This window comes from Chrysoperla carnea, chromosome 3, assembly GCF_905475395.1.
Source record: "Chrysoperla carnea chromosome 3, inChrCarn1.1, whole genome shotgun sequence".
In the NCBI taxonomy this organism is placed as follows: domain Eukaryota; kingdom Metazoa; phylum Arthropoda; class Insecta; order Neuroptera; family Chrysopidae; genus Chrysoperla; species Chrysoperla carnea.
In genome coordinates, this window is record NC_058339.1 from 57,323,311 (window position 1) to 57,341,910 (window position 18,600).

The following is an 18,600-nucleotide window of genomic DNA, read 5'->3' on the forward strand; positions in this document are numbered from 1 at the left end:
ACTGTCTGTGTAAAGTTTCATATGATTTGATATTTGAAAAAGAATTAACGGTTGGTGAATAGTTCTTGTTCTGTGATTGGTAGTTACAACTTACGACATGATAATAGAGAGAGAAAACCTAAGTTCTTTTTACTCTTAAATGATTCAAGCTAGTGACATCTGCTAGCTACACACGAACTAATAGTATACAGAAATCTGTAGTAAATTAATTTTGTCTGCACTTTTGTGTGTATTCTTAATAAAGAAAAAACAAGATTTTTATCTTTGGACCTCGACCAGACCTCCAAAGGGCCCCTATTTTGATCTATTATCAAAAACTATATTAAAATGGATTTGTATTCAGCCCGTCTTACAATAACTCATGACCGGTTTTTAACACAATATAATCCAGGCAGAATAAAGTTTTCTTTTTAGTACCTTTCAGTAGCCCAAAACACAATTTCTCGGAAACGGTTGGATAATTACGAACAATTCGAGAAGATTAGCAGTAAACAAAACTTTAAATTTTCTTATAAAAGTCTGCCATTTAAACAGGACATTTAGTTATTGTAAAAGATGATTAATAACACTTTATTCCAATTACCAACTTGGATGTTAAGCGCAGGGCCTAAAGCTCATGTTCATAGACTGTTTAAGAGATAGATGTTAATTTCTATCACAGCGTTAAATAATTTCTATATAGACTGTAATTTCTATAATTTTAAATTAAGCAATTATTAAAACAATCGTTACTGTTACTTTTGAATAGAATTCAATAATATTAAAATAAAATACTGTTTAAAAGCCATTTGAATGCAAAACATTCAAGACAAGAGTATATGACTGAAAGTGAAGAATTAAATTTTTATTACTATATTGTAAAATTTATGCAAACTGTGGTTCTGTATTACAAATAATACAGAATAATTCTTTTTATTATAAAACCACAATGATAATATTCAGCCTATTTAGTGGTGAATTTAGGTTTAGGTCCGTGATAATCCGATCATCTTAGTCGAAATAAGTGGTCAACCTCGGAATCTAACGGAATAAGCTGAATTTTTGTACAAACCTTTATTTTGATAGTACAAATGTTGTCTCAAAAGTCACATATAGTCACGCGTGCGCGTCTTTAGATATTCAAGGTCAAAGAGGTCTCGGAAATCAATTTTTTGTGAATATCTCGTTTCTGCCTTCTTGTCTTTAAAAATCGTTATCGGAACCCGTCGATGTGTAACTATGTACCTACTGAGCATAAAGTTTAACGTTAACACATTAATTGTTTGATACGAGAACTGCGACTTTGGGAGCTCTCAATTATCCAGTCTATCCAGAGTAAACTATGTCATTCATTTCACTTTTTCCTGCAGGTCTCGCTTTTTTTTTTTTTTGGAGTGCTTGGTAGTATGAAGAATAGTTATTTCATAAATTATAGCCGTAAAAAACCGCAATAAGTATAATCAAAATCAGTCGAGTAGTTTTTATAACACCTTTTTGTTTACCCCTTTGTTGGAGTATAAAATATTGATTCACGTGATACAAATAATAATTTTTAGCACTTCTTAGAGTAGATAATGCTAGTGTTATAGGTACGGAATCATTGAAATCACCATAAATATAATTTTCCAAAATTGACCTCAATGAATACTAAAATGTATTACGAATTTGGTATATATAGAAAATCAGAAATATTATTTTTTTATTTGTTTGATGCCATTCGGTTTAAAAGACGAAGGATTAGTATTATAGTGTTTCATCGCGAATTCCTTACAAAATGAAAATTTCGGTACTTAAAAACTAAAATTATTACGTTTAATCAGTTAATTAATTTCGTTTTTATAATTTGTTTTCAGGTGTGCATTTTAGTTGTTTTGTTTTTTGTAATATCTCATGTTAATGTGGGCAAGTGTTTGGATCCTGAAATTAAGTGAGTGACTCTTACTTAGCTTGCTGAAAAATTTCCAACTTTAAATAATAGTTTGTTTTTGATAAATACGTTAATAATAAACAAGTGACGAAATTTAAGCATCAAAATAAACTAGGACAAAATAACTTAATTGCTTAAATTCCTTGAAATAACGATATTGAAAGTCAAGGCCAAGTTTAAGGCCATTGTGAAATTTCCAAGAGTAATTTTTACTTGAGTAGTCTTTTTGCAATTTTTCTGCTGGATTTTTGAAAATTGGATCACTGATATGCCTACTTATGATTCGTTTAGAGTAACTTTCTTCAAAACTAAAAATTAAATAAATTTATCGAGTAATCTTTATTATCATACAAAAAAACCATTCTTGAAATTTATTTTTTAAAAGCTTGAAGAAATTTTACTGTTTTCGAAAAAATTTTTGTTTTTTGATTAGACATTTCGGGCTATACGAATATGTCAACAAACAACCTGAAGAGATTCAAGAGCTGCTATTACATCTAGACAAAACTACGGTTTGGTGATGATCTCCAGGGCATTTGATACCAACAAGACGGAGTTTCGGACAACATAAATAATTTTTAAAAATTTCAAGAATGGTTCTTTTGTATGACATTAAATATAATCCGATAGATAAATTCGTTTTTTATTTTTGAAAAAAGTACTTCTAAATGAATCACCCATTCATTGTACTAATAATATATGTAGGTAATTTTTATTTTAGAGTTTGAGTTGAAATAGTGACAAATAAGCTTACTAAGAAATATAAATGATAATGAAAAACTTGCAAATTCAGTGTTTACATTCTTTAATTGTTCAAGCATAATGAATTCGTCTTTTATCTGCCCTGTTTTGTCGGTTGGTAATTCTTTTGCTCTCGAATCGAACTTTCCTTTTACAACACCAAAAACGGATTGCCGCATCATTTCGCAATTTTTTTAGAATTGAGTTTTCTTAAAGAAGACGTGGTAATTTTCCATTTAGTTTTCGATTTATTTAAGATTAGGATCCGTCATGATATAATTCTACTATTCTATATAAATGAATCACATTTTATAGACCGTAAAATGAGTTAAAAAAAATTATTTAAGTTTCCAAATTGAAAGGAAATTTCCAAGTGACGCGTGGGTAACAATGAAAAAATAGTATTTCTTTTTCTTACTTGTACTTTTGCATACCTTATGTCGTTGCGAACCTAGAGATATGTAGGTACTCTTATTGCCAGAATAAGCCTTATAAACTTTTTGACTAAGCTCAGTTCTACCATAAAATTTCAATGCTCAGTTTTACAATAGAATCTTAGTGAACACTACAGGGCCTTGAAAACTGTTTTACTCTTTCTTTCATTCTGAAAAGTGGTAAAATGTGTCATATTACAGTCGATAAATTTTGGAGTAATGAATGAAAATAATTTTTCTAGAATTGGGCATATAATTCATACTGAAGCAGCACATGGTGATGCTGGTGGAATTTGGAAGAAGAAAATTTTATGGAAAGCAAGATGGATACAAGAATGGAAAACAAAAACAATAACAATACCGTTTTGGAAAAAAGTATGGTCACCTGTTGAAATAAATGAATGGATACCAAAATTAAATTTACCACCTCCAACACCAAATGTTGATTTAAATGGTGCTTAGATGGTAAAATGGCAATCAATATATCATCCACTTTATGGTTCCATAATTCAAAATCCCATATGATCGATTTCGAATTTAAGAAAAAATAGACCGAAAAAAATAGATCCGGAAAAAATAGACCGAAAAAAATTTCTGTTAGTATCCCATTTTTGAACAAGGGCTAAAAATTTTATAACCCAATCAACTTCTTTATAGTCGACAAACTCAATCCCATCAACTCGTAATTACAACAATACCCCGGGTCTATAAAATTTTTCTGTCTATTTTTTCCGGATTAATTTTTTCCGATTATCGATATGATTACACCATTTTCTCCTGATTATTATTTTGAAAGAATGTCTATTAGATAATTCTCATATCTTTTCCAATTTTTTAACAGCATTTCATTCAATTTTCTGCTTATAAAACCGGTAATCGACTGACATATTTTCACTACACTAAAAATGATGTTTTTGAAAAATTTGAACGGTAGGATAAAACTGATGTGAAAGAGTCTTTAAAAAAAGTTTGTTCGTCAATAACTTTGAAAATGAACAAAAAAGTCAAGTTGAAATTTACAGGACTTTAGCACATGTTTCAGAAAATTTCGGAATCTTAGGTCTTACAGTATTTTGTTGTAAAATTTTGCAAAAGAGTAATTTTTGATGGTCAATTGTTATTAAATAAACGCACTTAGTAACTTAGTAACTGGTCTAACACCATTTATTAGAAAATTTAGTCATGAACAAAAAATTTAGCATTTTCAGGAAGTACTCGAATATATTAATCATGACGTGTTTGATTAAATCTGTAAATTATTAAGGATATCTTTCAACAGACTGTAATTGTCTGTATTGATTGTTGTTAATTAATATTATTGTTGTTATTATTTTTATTATTGTTAAAATGTTAATAAAATATAAATTATATTTTTTTAAAAACCATGTTTAAATAATTTTTATTTAGAAATACTGTTAGATAGGCAAAGATTGTTACAGATACATTGTGGGTATAGATAATAATTATTGATTTTACCAACCCAAATGCTTATTTAAAACTTCTCTAATGTATTGAACATCAATACCACTTTCAACAGCATCATTAACAATTTTTTTAAAATTTGCATTACATCGTACAGCTCGCACGATAATCAAAAATTTCTCACTTTGTAAATATTCCACCAACTTTTGAAATGGTTCACTTGTTTGTAATTTTTCATCATATAAATTCTGGAATGCATTCATATCAATTAAGTTTTTAGCGGTTTCAATGAAACCTTTTAGTCCAGGTGTCTCACATGATGGTAGACAATTTTTTTTATGACTACAATCAATTAAATTTTCTTTAACATTTGGAGGTATTATTGTATTTATTACGTCTTGAATCGTATTCATGTCAAAATCGTCCATGTCTTTTAAACCGTTATCTTGAAGAAATTTCATGAACTGCAAATAATATGGGACAAGAAAATTATTATAAAGTTAACATAAGTAACATTTTTTTCAAGTCGATTTTTTTCGAAATTTTCAAGAAACTTCATGAGCTGCAAATAATACGTACACACTTAAATTCAAAACTAAGTCTTTAAGTTTATGACAAAAATAATGTTTTAGGTCAATTTATAATATTTTTCATGATACCTATACCCAAATAAGGGAGTCAGTGATGAGTAAAGGACCTTCAAGTATACAGCCCCAAAGGACAGGAAATTACACTGCTCTTGAGAGAAAATTACAATAGTCTTGCAAGCATTGTATTGCAAGCCAAAAAAAAAAAAAAAAAAAAAAAAAATTAAATAATTTGCTGATGGAGTTTAGTGTTTGAAGAGTGTAGTAACTGTAAAATTGTTCGACTAAGGTTCAGAAAGTTTTGAATTGTCCTATATTTTTCAGTTGTTTGCTATACAATGCTCTAAATTTAATTAAGTTCGTGTGGATACAGAATTGTTGGGGAGAGGGACAAATATGCACTTTTTGAGTATATGATAAAACTGTATTCTATAGAGATATCTGGAATAATTTTCATCTGATCATCAAATGAACTACATTTCTATACTGTCTAAAAACACGAAAAAATACACAGTAAAAGTTCAATTTATTTGTTGGATAAGTCAATAGCCCCGATTGCTACTCTCTAGATTCAAGCTTCTTAAGTAATAAAATGACAAAAAATCTTTTATTGCCAAAATATGCGTAGTTTTGAAGTTCTAGAGAGATTTTAATAAAATATCAAAAGCTTGCATCGGTAAGAGATAGTCTAGGTCCTTTTTATTCGTCACTAGGTGTTGACGAACGGAAGTGAAGCAAAAGCAAATTTAAAAATGTTATTGGAAATACTCTATAACAAATTTTCATTATTTGTTTAAATCTTCATCGCAAAAGAATTTTTAATAATTTACCTCTTCAAATTCTGGCATGATAAGAATCATATCCATTAATTCATACACTTCAGTACCATCGAAAATTTTTTCTATTTCAGTTCTAAATGTTTCATCAAGAGCATAACATTGGCTAAATAATGCAAATAGTGCTTCAATATTTGACCACAAAACTTTTCCAAATTCGTCCAAGTCATCATTCAAAGTTAGGCTAATTAATTCTCTAAGATAACCTGGGTTTGTTTTGGTAGTCATACCACCATATGGTCCATTAAATGAAGCTAATACAAATATTGGCTTAAACGATTGCATAAATTATTAATAATAAATTAAAAATTTATCAAAATCCCCAACATAATCAGGTTTGATCGATTCATTTGTGACATTATAGCTCCTAAACGGATGAACCGATTTTGATTTTTGGTTTGTTTGAAATGTAATTTGATCGACCTCTTTTCTAGCTGTTTCGGGCACGGAACTCTAAACTAGCTCTTGGAACATAGCTAAGATCACTATCGATTAAATTACTATTTTTTATATAGAACTACAACAAAGTCATATTACAAAAAATACAAAATACTAGTCTGAAAAACTTACCTTTGGAGCTAGCCCCCGAAACTGTGTTTTCTTTTGGCTTAGAACATGGCAAAATGATATGGTGTTTAGGAAGAACATCGTGATACATAAAAAGGATTTCTCTCGACTATCATTAATAAATTTGTAAATAGTTCTTAGGGATAAGTACAAATAAAATTGGTATTTGGAGAAATTAAACATTTTTTAATTCTTGTATTACGATTTTATCAGCAACTACAAATTATAAGATTCATATTATGTGGAAATAAACTTAAAATGGTCATTAAATTTAAAACCGCTGCACCATCATAAACTTGGGACTGCTAACGAGTCCCATCAAAAACTTTTTCTATTAAATATATGTCCTAGCAATGCTGTTAAAGATTGCCACATTATTATTATTTAAGGGAAGAGTACGATAACTTTGATGCTGCCCTAAAAGTGAATTGAATAGTAACTACATTTTCCCATATTTTTGAATAAAAAAGGGTTTTCTATTCACCCCCTTGCATCCAATCTTAGATTGTTTTTATTTTTTCCTTTGTGTGGTTTTTTTAAAAGGTAATTTGTATATCTGATTCAGAGTTAAGATTGGATTCAGTGTTAGCTTTATTGCCTAAAAAATTAGATATTGTTCAAAATTAAAAACTAACCTGTCTAAATTTTTTATTCATAGTTATTAAATACTTAAATGAGTGATTTTTTTACATATTGATTTTCGATCAATAATAAATAGGATTAAAAGATTAACGAAAATTAAAATTAAATATATACAAACAAATTTTAATGGCAACTTCTTGAATGGGTAACTATGGAAATTGTAGAAATATCTATAAATTATGTCAACTTACCTGGAGCTGGAAGCGCCAAACGTTCCCCAACTCACCTTTTAAAATGGTTAGAAGGGTTTTCCGCAATTACTATACATTTTTTATAAACCTATTTATTTTCTACACGATTTACTCTAAGGGGGAAAACAGCCGACGGCTTCAGAACTTAACTGTAGCTTATTATTTAAGAATGAAGTGACCAATACATTATTAATTAAAATTTGCTGACGAATTTTTACCAAAATTAGATCACCGTACCAGGAGGAGATTGGATACTGTCAGTCAACAAATGGTACTATATTACAATTTGTGAAGTCTGTCCTTTGCCTGCGAACTCACTGTATGGTTCAAGAATATATTAGTGCACATGGAGTAGAAACAGAATAAAAATATTAATATATTAGCGGATTTAGCGTCATCGACCAAATTTCAAAAAAACTTAGCAGTATCGATGGGGTTTAAGTGGTGTTTTAGCGGTGGAAACCTGGAGTTTTATGTGCAGTTGCGACACAAGATTCCTACGAGTCATTGGTTTCACGAAATATGAGTATTCTTCCTGTGTTCTCATGGAGTATGATCACAGTTATACTGGTGTATACAATTATATTAATTTTCTGCTTAGATCACGGCCCATAAACGATATTTAACAAAACTCCGACGCAACTGTGCAAAAATTCTGTGGACCATCACCGGAATTCTGTGAGAGCATCGACCGGAATTGCCGGAATTTTGTGAGAACCTCGGCAATAATTTACAGAAACCCTATGGAACACCAGCAAGCTCCAAAATCCCACGAGGACATCGGCAACACTCCGCAAATACTCCGGGTGAATAGCAGCAATACTCCATTGATGCTAAATGATAACATCGGAAACCCCGACATAACACCGTAGGAATCTCGTGTTACAATTGAATATAAAACTCAGCGTTCCCTTAAACCTTAAAACTTCACCTATACATCGTGAAAACTCTACAAGGAGTGTAGTCAGTGTTTTGACAGGGTCATCGAAACCGTTAGGATATATTTATAAATAATAGCGACAAAATTTTAACGTTTTAATACATTATAATTATATTAACAAGTTCATAACAATTCCATTCAGAATATTACCATCCAAATAGTTTATGTAAAATTTCTGTGATACGATTAACATCAATACCAACTGCAATCGCACTTTGAACAATCTTTTGATAGTTTTGATCATTTCGTACAGTACGTACAATAACAAGCATTTTCTCACTTTTTAAATATTCCACTAACTTTTGAAATGGCTCACTTGTCTCTAATTTTTGATTATATAAATTCAAGAGCGCTTCGACGTCAATTAACTTTAGAGCATTTTCAAGGAAACCATTTAATCCTGGTTTGTCAATCGATGGTGGGGCCTCACGTTTAATTTTGTTGCATTTTTTGTTGGTTTTTGGTAAATGCTCTTGGATAAATGGTGGTAGTGGAATATTTAATACCTCATGAAGTAAAGCAACGTGAGCATATATTTCATCAACACCGTTGACGTACAGATAATCCACAAACTGAAAGGAATATTTATATTATTTATCTGGATAATAAAACTTGTTAGATAGGTGGTTTACAGTATAACTAATATTAACGTATCTGCCAGTCAACCCTAGTAGCTCAGTTGGTTAAGGCGCAACCAATTCCGTTTGCGTTATGCCTAGGGTAGCTGTTACAACAAAAATTATTTTAATTAATAGTTGTGATGGGCTGATGTAGTGCATGGGATATCCATGAAGGAGGTGCACTCAGCCTCTCAAAGTAATTGAGGAGCTGATAAATAAAATTAGGTGGTAAAATGATAAATAAAAAAGGTGGTAAAACACATATATGGTATCACAATGGGCACTCTATAGTCTAAGTGTGTCCTTTGTGTACAGCCAAAATAACCTAACCTAACCTATGGTGTCTGCGAAAATATTAATTTTTGGGATAATTGGCCTATCCTATGTTAAGTGGACCATTGCCATGTTTCTAACATTAACTAAATTATTGAAATTAGTTTAGGTGTTCGGCACCCAATAATGGAACAGCAAAAATTCAAATATTGTATACATACAAGTCCATATTTTCAGAATATCCATGAAAAAGGCTTTTTCAACTATCAACTATCTTATATCTCGTGGACTTCTCTATTTGTGAGCAAAGAGAAGGCAAAAGCTAAGAAGCAAGATGACTTTATGCGACTTGAAATTAACACTGTATTAAAGTTAAACGAAACACAAATATGGGAATCATTCACAATTATCTTGTTAACGCTGCAAACAGGCGAACACTAAATAACAACAGGAATAGACAACTACCAAACAGTGTATAAAATCACGTGTCATCAAATCCATTCATTATGCTATGTTATATACCCATTTGATATTTCCCTATTATCCTGGTTATTTAGTGCTCAAATTCGTCAAAAGGAAAGCTTGAAGCTCAATCTAAAGTTTTTGGGGACACGTCAAAGAAAAATATGATGTATTATATGAAAAGCTTCGCAAGTAAAACATGTTTCAGGTTCGCCAAATCGAGGTCACAAACGACGTTTCAACTGAATTGATAATGTGAATTAATGAAACGATGATAAGCTGTGCATAATAACAGCAGACAAAAGTATTGTTTCTGATTGATCTACACAATTGTTCTTAATTTGTTTAATATATTGTGAATGCAGCCAATTTACAAATATTTTGCTATTTACTTACATTTAAACTAAATAAAAATTTAATAAATAATTTTTTGAAACTATAAAGAATTAAATTAATAAAATATAAAAAATATATATATACCTGCTCAAATTCTGGTATTCCATCGATAATTTTAATCAATTGTTTCATTTCTTCGCCATAGAAAATTTGTATATCTTTTCTAAATTGCTCGTCAACAGCAAAATATTTACCAAACAATTCGATTAATTCATCACTTTTTGCCAATAAAATATTTTTAAAATCTTGAATGTCATCATTTAATGTTCCTGCCTTTGCTTGTTTCACGTTCATTCCATTTATACCATAAATCGAATATAGATTTATTATACTTAGTAAGAATAATGTTGTAAATAATTTCATTGTTAATCAATATCTTTTTCTAAAGTGATTAAAAAAATTATAACCAATGACTTTTTTTGTTAGTAGGTATATTAATTAAAAGTCACTTTGAATGCCTTTTTATATATAAATTTTTGTACTTAACAACAGTATCACAGATACCTAAGAAGTCTTTTTTTTTCTATTTATCACAAAATCCTTTGTAAGTAGCTATTAATAAATCTATATGATCAAAGGAATTTTGATTTGATTAATAATAAACTTGTGAAAATGATTAATTATCCAATGGCGGTTGGTAAGCAAAAACGTGTTTTTGAATATAATATACTTTACGATACTAGTGGGATAACAGCATTATTAACATACGCCTGTGTTTGCACAACGAGTGCGTACACGAGTTTGGCAATCGCAGAAGTACTTTTATAATGCGTTATCACACTTATATCGTACAAAACTTCTATCTACGCCTCTAAAATGTATAAAATTGGCCATGGCTTATTGACAAAAATAGAAAATTAAAAAAATTACTATAGTAACTGAATTCATTACCGCTCTAATGCGAGAATGAATATCACATTAGGGCAAAAATGAACTATTTTTTGGACGCATGTTAAGTGAGAATAGTAGGTACTTCTTTTATCACGGGCGTAGATTCACTAAAATTTGAGTGTGTGTAACGTAAATGTACATCTAGCGAATAGTGTTTCAAACCATTTGCAATAAGTTGGAAATTTGTATAGACAAAGTTGAAGTATAGCTATAACACGATGGCAACCAAGGTCTTCAACTGCGGGGCGAAAAAAGTGACGCCACAAAATTTTAATTGATTTCTGTTGTTTTGATAGAATATCACAGAAAAATAAACACAAAAGTATTTTATCCGACTCTAGACAGAATTATTTTTGCATTTATTTTTATTCCATCTTTTTTTTTCGGATTTCATTTCAGGCATTTATTTGAAATTGGTGACACAATTAAAAATTTTCTTGGTTCTTCACTTAAAAAGGGCGACTTTCCCAATAACGTTGTGGTTTGTCCAGTCAGCGCATTGTTATCAATTGTTTTAAGAAGTTGAGTGCATCTTTTTCATGCATATGCCATGCACTACAGCCTACCACAAGTATTTAAACAACACAAGGATATAAATAGAAATTGAAATTACTAAATCATTTTAACATAAAAAAAAACGCTCATTAATCATAGGACAAGAGTTCCTAAAGTTGGAACATTTTTTAAAAACTTCATAGTATTAAATAAAAGGTGCTTAACGTTTAGTCCACGATAATTTAAATTTTTTCTCATAAATTCAATTCGATACTTGTCAATTAAATCTCCAAGCTTCTGTTTATCTGGTAGAGAAAATTTTTTTGTTTTTGGTAATTTAAAATTTTACTTTAATTAAAATAATTTATAAATTTCTCCACACGACCACACATAAACCTTTTTAAGTGTTCTTCTTCAATCCTTTTTTTACTCTTCAGCCTCCTTTTCCATTCATTCTGAAGTGGCTATCAAATATTATCCCTACTTCTAGAGCTTTGTTTTTCAAAATGGTTAAAATTGCTCTGCTTATTTTATATTTTGTACTTGCTGTAGTAAAATGGATTATACCATACCCGTCTCAGTTTTTGAATACGTATTTTACACAATAGTTAGGATTTTTCAAATAGTACAATAAAATTAAATATCTATAGGAAAAAAGGTGTTGCATTTTTGAAATTTGGCACAGTTATTATGTTGTAACAATTTTGTAACGAAAAATCGACTACTCAGAGGGGGAAGGCAAAATATAAAAAACTATGAAACAAATAAAAAATCCAATGGCTGAAGTAATTATGCACATTTTTTACTCATTCAAGCACGCGCAAAATCCTCTTAATTAAGTTTTCTGCAGGGAAATTTATATGAAAAATGGTATAGATCCGATACAAATAACTTCGTCATTTTTATCGGATCAAAAACCTCCCAAAAAAGGTTTAGTTCCCCCTCCTCAGAGTAGTCGACTTTCGATACGAAGTTGTTACATTCTAATAAGCATTAAATTTCAAAGTCGCAAAACTTTTAAACCTTATTTCCATGTTTTTTTTTTATTTAATTTTATTGTACTAAAAAGTTATGCTCAACTTTAAAATTTCAATAAATTTATTTTATATAATATTCACGTTTTGTCAAATCTTTGCAAAAATACGCTACTTTTATTATTATTTCTTTAAATAAAATCATCAATATCCAAGTATTTATCATTAAAAAATAATTAAATAATGATATACTTTGTAATAAAAAAGGAATTAATCATATTTATTAAATTGTTTTTCGATTACTAGTGGAATGTAAATATTACAGACTAGGTTAAAGCAATTTTATTATCTGTCTTTTAATATTCACATTTTAAAAAAGGTACTCTGAATCACATAGTCTTTCTTTAATAATAATGTAAATAAGAGATATGGTGTAAGTAACAGTGGCGTAGTTAGCAACGAAGGGGGAAGGGGCCCCATTTCAAGACTTTCTCTGGATTTTCTTTTTCGTTATACTGTTGAGACACTTCGGCGCCTTATTTGTCAAAAAGATTGGGGATTAAAATAAGTGGACAAATATTCCCATTAAATTTAAAAATGGAAAATCGGAGAATTAAAGCGAATCAAAAGAAAATACCACGATACCTTTGATTCATTAGTTTTGTTTTTCATGTATTAGGAATGGCTTTTAATTTGAAAAAAAATAAAAGTTCTTGAAGTTAATGAAAAGAAATTATGTCAACTTATTTGTTTTAAACTTATTTAAACCATTGCCTCTTTTTTGTAAAACTACTAAACTAAAACTTACTTGCTTTCCTTTTTCAGATATCGTAATGATGGACAGAAGAACAGATGAGCAGATGTAGACGTACAGCGAAGAAACAGATCTAATTTAACGATTTTGTTATCACTTATACCAAATTTTACTTGCATCATCAATATTTTTATGCGTTATAAACTTTGGATTTAAATTTAATATACTCCTGATTTATTACATAATTGAAGGGTATACAAAAATATCATATACACGCATATTGATCTATAAAAAAATTCGTAGCGTAAGAGCTGCGTTAGCTAAGCCAATTCCCTGAGAGATTGAAAAAAAAAACACATTTTTTTTTAAATCGAATATTGCAATTTTAGTTATCCAAGATATTTTATTTTGAAAACTAAGCGTCAAGAGAAAAGATTACAAGAGTAATTTCTTTGCTTAAAACTGATCAAAAAATACAAAAATATTTGTTATTTTGAAAAAAATCAAATTTTGTACTTTGCGCACCCCTCACCTTTTGTTTATGTGTCGATTTTTCTGATTAAAAAACCCTTCTTGATACCAAATTTACGTATAGATACATAGGTATATACATATTTATCAATTTTAAAGATTTTTTCAAAATTCCATCATCAGTACAAAAAAGCAATAGCTCCATTTCCTTTGGCAATTCGCTAAAAATTCATGTCAACAATGCATTAATTCCATATAATCTTTATCAAGTGTAAATTTCCACGTACGGAGTGGAGTTTGCTATACCTACAATAGATGTTCCACCGGGTCTATAAAACATTCTCATCAAGACACAGGTGACCATAATTACCATTAATTATCATAATCAAGTAAGTACACGTTAAATGCAATTTGTATAATAAATTCATCATAATTATTATCACGTAATAATGAATAACGTAAACTAATAATAATAGTGGAGATGTGTAATACCAGGGATCAAAGTTTACATTCCAATTATTCAACTTTTTTTTTGGTTTTTAACTTATCATGATTTTACAGTATTTTTTTCGAAAATGTAAATATTAAATGGACATCGATAAAAACATATGATCCATAGTAGTAAGATATGTGATCATAGTGTACTGTTGGTCACACCCTAATGTACCCAGAATCACCTCCACCTATTATACCTGTAGGTGCCTTTTCAGTTATCTTTACAATTTACTCTAGAGAACATGCTTCTTTTCAAACTTCATTCAAACTTCTTACTCGACATGGTCTACATTTTTGTAATGTATACGTCATGCTCTTTTATTTGATACCCCACTTGGATATATTTGAAAGGATTCGATTTTTCATCCCCACGTTCTCGCTCCACCTTTCCACTGCCCGAAGATTAAAAATAGATATAAACAATCCTTGAAGGTGCGGTTGTATATCTTGTCAATATTAGAGCTTAATCGATGCACAACTTTTTGAGTTTTTGAAGCACAACCCCTTACTTTACTATAAAATTCGTTGAGTAGTTTTACAGATCTAAGCATTCTACAAATAAATGCGTATGGATAATCATTTCCTACGTTACTTATCAATCTTCTAGTATACAAACTTTGTCTTGATTGCTTGCTGTCTCATAAATAGCAATCAATATCTGCCAATAAATTAGAGAATGAATTAAGGTACAATGTATCCTTGGTACTTCATCCTACCCTGCAATTTATTTATTGATGATAGTGAAAGCATTTCTTCGATATCGTATATTAAAGGTAGTAAGCAAGTGAAAGTTGATTAACGTTTATGTTAACGTAGGTATTATTATTATTGTTATTATTATTATTATAAATATTACTTGTGATTGTAGGCGTGTGAAAGTGGTGGTCTCATCATACTAGTCCAAAAATAGCCAATATGACTTCATCGATTAACATAACTACATCATGCATTTCTATATTTATTGTTAATTGATTTTTGTCTAATATGATAATTATATTACATGAAATATTTTTTCTCATTATGTAAGAGTACATGAAGAAGCATTACAGTTCCGGTTTTACGTTTTTAATACGATCAGGAACTTGATATTGCCGCCCTTGAGTAAATTGTTAGTAAAAAAATTGTTAAAAAGTCTAAATCGTTTTCCAACCATTTTCTAAATTCTGTTTTTAGCACTTCCAAATGTCCAAATAAATTCACCTTTTTATGATGATACAGTGATAAGTTATAATAAAATTTATGATTAATCTAATTCCAGTTTGAGATTGTTTTGGATAATGCCCTAAATCAATATTTTCTTAAAAAAGATTTAAAAAAAATTATTAATATTGGCACAAAGTTTTAGACATTAAAAATTTAAAATTTAATGCTGATGAAGAAATTTTTTGTTTTTATTTAAGTACTGTAAAATTTTGTTTAAACTAAATTCATTTACGAGTAAAGGAGGGGTATCGATAAGGTCTAAATTCTGCTCCAGAATAACGAAAAAAGCCAAGTTATACGATTTGATATTTTCTTTAAACTGTAATTTTTGCTCAAAATGTTACATTTTCAGTAACATTTGAACTTCAACAGATATCATTAATAGATAATCAACTTTTACTAATCCATAGCAGGTATGGTTAACTCTTCCTTTTAGAAGTGTTTTGATCGCACTTTTTACGTAACATAAACATGTTTTCATCTTGAAAACACGACTATGAATCCTGGTACACATATTTATTAGATCTTGGAACATGGTATGGTATGGTTTTCTTAAAAACTAGTCGCACTGAAGAAACGAATGCTTATTTAAAACATTATCATAAAATTTTTTTGTAAAGAACCCTGCGCATTAAGTAATGGATTTGGCTTTTGTTTAAAATTTCTTGAAACGGATTTGGTTGAGGTATAAAATCTATTATTATTATTATTTATTTATTTGACTCTAAAACTTATCAATTTACAGCTTTTAATTTAATTATACATTATATTTATAAAAAAAAAATAAACAAATTGTTACTCTAACTTCCCCTTCCTTACGCTTAATATTTTTTTAATAACTCTAGCCATATCTTTTTGCTTAAGTTCCTCTTTATAGTCCATCATTTCAATTATATTTTTACCACTTTCCAAATTAACCCTTAACTCACTCAATCCTTCACAAAATAACATCAAATGCTCCTCACTTTCACTTTCACTGCATATTGCACATATTTTATTTCCTTCTACATCCTTTGCACTGTCATAATTCCAAACTCCAAGTCTAAATCTTGCAAATTCCCTTCTTTCACTAAGCTCCAAATTATTAATATAGTGTGCTCCATCTTTATAGTGGTTTATTCTGGCGAAAAATTGCAATGATTTTTTTACTCTAATATCCGTAAACATTTTTCCGTAGGCATCATTCTCAATTTTTTCCTCTACTATTTTCATAGTTTTTTGTAGCATAGTTTCTTCATATTCTTCACTTATTTTTATGCCTAATTCCTCTAACTTTATGTCCATTTTGTCTCCCCAGCTTTTATGCTCACCGTACTGACTATTCGCTACACACGCCCTTTGGATAACTTTTTGTGGGTTAGACTTTAACTTTAAGTAGTATTTTATTTCATTTTTTAATATTTCGCACTCTAATGGTAATTTTCCCAATTCAATCAAAACAGCATTATTTACAGTAGCCGCGCTCACACCTAATATTTCTTTAAATATTTTGTTCCTAGCTTTTTCTAACTTCATTATCCCATTTTTATTGCCCCATATCTGGCATCCATAAGTTAGAATCGGCTTTATTAGAACCTCAACTATGCGTATTAAGGTGCTGGCTGACATCCATTGGTTACTATACATAAACCTCCTTATGATAAAAAGCCCTCTTTCTGCTTTCTTTACTGCTTCCTTAAAGTGCATGTCCCATTTTCCATTCCAGTTGAAATGTAGCCCTAGATATTTGAAATTATCGACTGTCTCAATTCTCCTACCATTGTATGTCCATTTTTCTGCTTGCTTCAGTTTATGCCCGTTCCTGAATACCATTATTTTTGTCTTATTTTCATTTACCACGATTTTATTTTTTTCACTATATCTGTGCAACTGATCTATAGCTCTTTGCATACCGATTGCCGTTTGTGATATTATTACCATATCATCTGCGTACATTAACACATTAATTTCGTTGTTCAACATCCAAGGTGCATGTGTATCCACCTCCTTTATGTTGTCCGGTAGGTCATTAATAAACAAGGAGAACAATGTAGCAGACATCTGGCATCCCTGCCTTAATCCCCTAGATGTCATTCCTCGTTCTGTTAAATTATTATCATTGATTTTTATACAAAAATCATAGCTCTGGTAGATAGCTTTTAATAGCTTTATCATTTCTGACGACACATTCAATTTCATTAATTTATCCCATAGAAGCTCTCTGTCAATAGAATCAAAAGCCTTTTCCATGTCAACAAAACAGCAGTACAATTTCTTCCTTTTCCTTCCCAACGTCCTTTCCACTAATTCATTTAAAATTAATAAATTGTCCAGAGTACCATAATTCTTTCTAAATCCTGCTTGTAATGGGGATATAATTTTCTCCTTTAACGCCCACTTTTGCAGTCTGTCTGCAATTATTTTTAAGAAAACTTTGCTTATAATAGGTAATAATGTTATGCCCCTATAGTTTGTAAAATTTGCCTTATCTCCTTTATTTTTGTATATATTACAGATAATGCCGGTTTTCCAATCCTGCGGTATTTGTTTGGTTTCTTTTATTATATTAAACATTTCTGTGAGAATTTCTACTATATTGCCGTCCTTTCCGGCAGCAAATTTTATAAATTCCGCTGGTATCCCATCAATACCAACTGCCTTTCCATTTTTTAAGTTATCTATGGCATCATTTACTTCTTCCCAAGTTATTTCTCTATCTAGTATTTCATAACAATTCTCGTTTATGTCTTGATTAATTTCATGCTCCTTTTCCATTTGGTTTTGTTCACGTCTTTTTCTATATAACTTTTCGTAGTATTCTAGCCATTGCTTTCCCTGGATATTCACTAGTTTTTTTATAAAATCTATTACTTTATTTTGAAAACCGTAACTTCAATCAAGGTTTATAAATTTGTTTGGTTAAAATTATCTTGAATGATTATTATCAAAATTTTTGAATTACACGAATTTTCGAAAGGTAGCTACTACCAGTTAAGAAATTTAGCAAGAAATTTAGCAAAATTTGGCCACTGAATTCGACCAGATTCATTTAAAAAGGTGATTTAAACCGAAGTAAAACAAAAAGAATTTATATGATTTTTTGGTTAACCCTAAAAAATTGATTATTATCAAAATTGGAGAAAAACATTATTTTTCTATCTACTCAAATTTTGAAAGGGCCCTTAAGAAAATTCGAAAAAATCGATAAAATTGTTATTCACAACTGATTTATGTAACAAAATTATTATATCGTATTTTAGAAAATTAAAAATGCCAACGATGGCAATTCTTATATTAAAACAAATACAATTTGTTTTTGTT

General features: G+C 29.7%; 2 protein-coding genes across 2 annotated transcripts; both read right to left on the minus strand.

The window, feature by feature from the left end:
* Positions 1-4,553: 4,553 nt before the first annotated feature.
* Positions 4,554-6,675, minus strand: LOC123296138. Its single transcript, XM_044877599.1, has 3 exons — positions 6,497-6,675; positions 5,921-6,180; positions 4,554-4,967 (listed from the first exon to the last, which is right to left on the minus strand). The coding sequence occupies exons 1-3, from the start codon at positions 6,582-6,584 to the stop codon at positions 4,554-4,556; spliced, it is 762 nt and encodes a 253-aa protein (XP_044733534.1). The 5' UTR covers positions 6,585-6,675.
* Positions 6,676-8,377: 1,702 nt separating this feature from the next.
* LOC123296406 (protein G12-like) lies at positions 8,378-10,410 on the minus strand. The gene is made up of 2 exons (XM_044877870.1): positions 10,102-10,410; positions 8,378-8,838 (listed from the first exon to the last, which is right to left on the minus strand). Exons 1-2 carry the CDS (start codon positions 10,378-10,380, stop codon positions 8,413-8,415), a joined length of 705 nt encoding a protein of 234 aa, XP_044733805.1. The 5' UTR covers positions 10,381-10,410; the 3' UTR covers positions 8,378-8,412.
* Between the last annotated feature and the right edge of the window lie 8,190 nt (positions 10,411-18,600).

Excerpts from the sequence above, each read along its gene's own strand:
- LOC123296138 (XM_044877599.1), bottom strand. The coding sequence starts at position 6,584 with ATGTATCACGATGTTCTTCCTAAACACCATATCATTTTGCCATGTTCT. Across the intron at positions 6,181-6,496 it reads TTCGGGGGCTAGCTCCAAAG|CTTCATTTAATGGACCATAT; the intron begins GTAAGTTTTTCA and ends TATTTGTATTAG. Across the intron at positions 4,968-5,920 it reads TCATGCCAGAATTTGAAGAG|TTCATGAAATTTCTTCAAGA; the intron begins GTAAATTATTAA and ends TATTATTTGCAG.
- LOC123296406 (XM_044877870.1), bottom strand. The coding sequence starts at position 10,380 with ATGAAATTATTTACAACATTATTCTTACTAAGTATAATAAATCTATAT. Across the intron at positions 8,839-10,101 it reads GAATACCAGAATTTGAGCAG|TTTGTGGATTATCTGTACGT; the intron begins GTATATATATAT and ends TATTCCTTTCAG.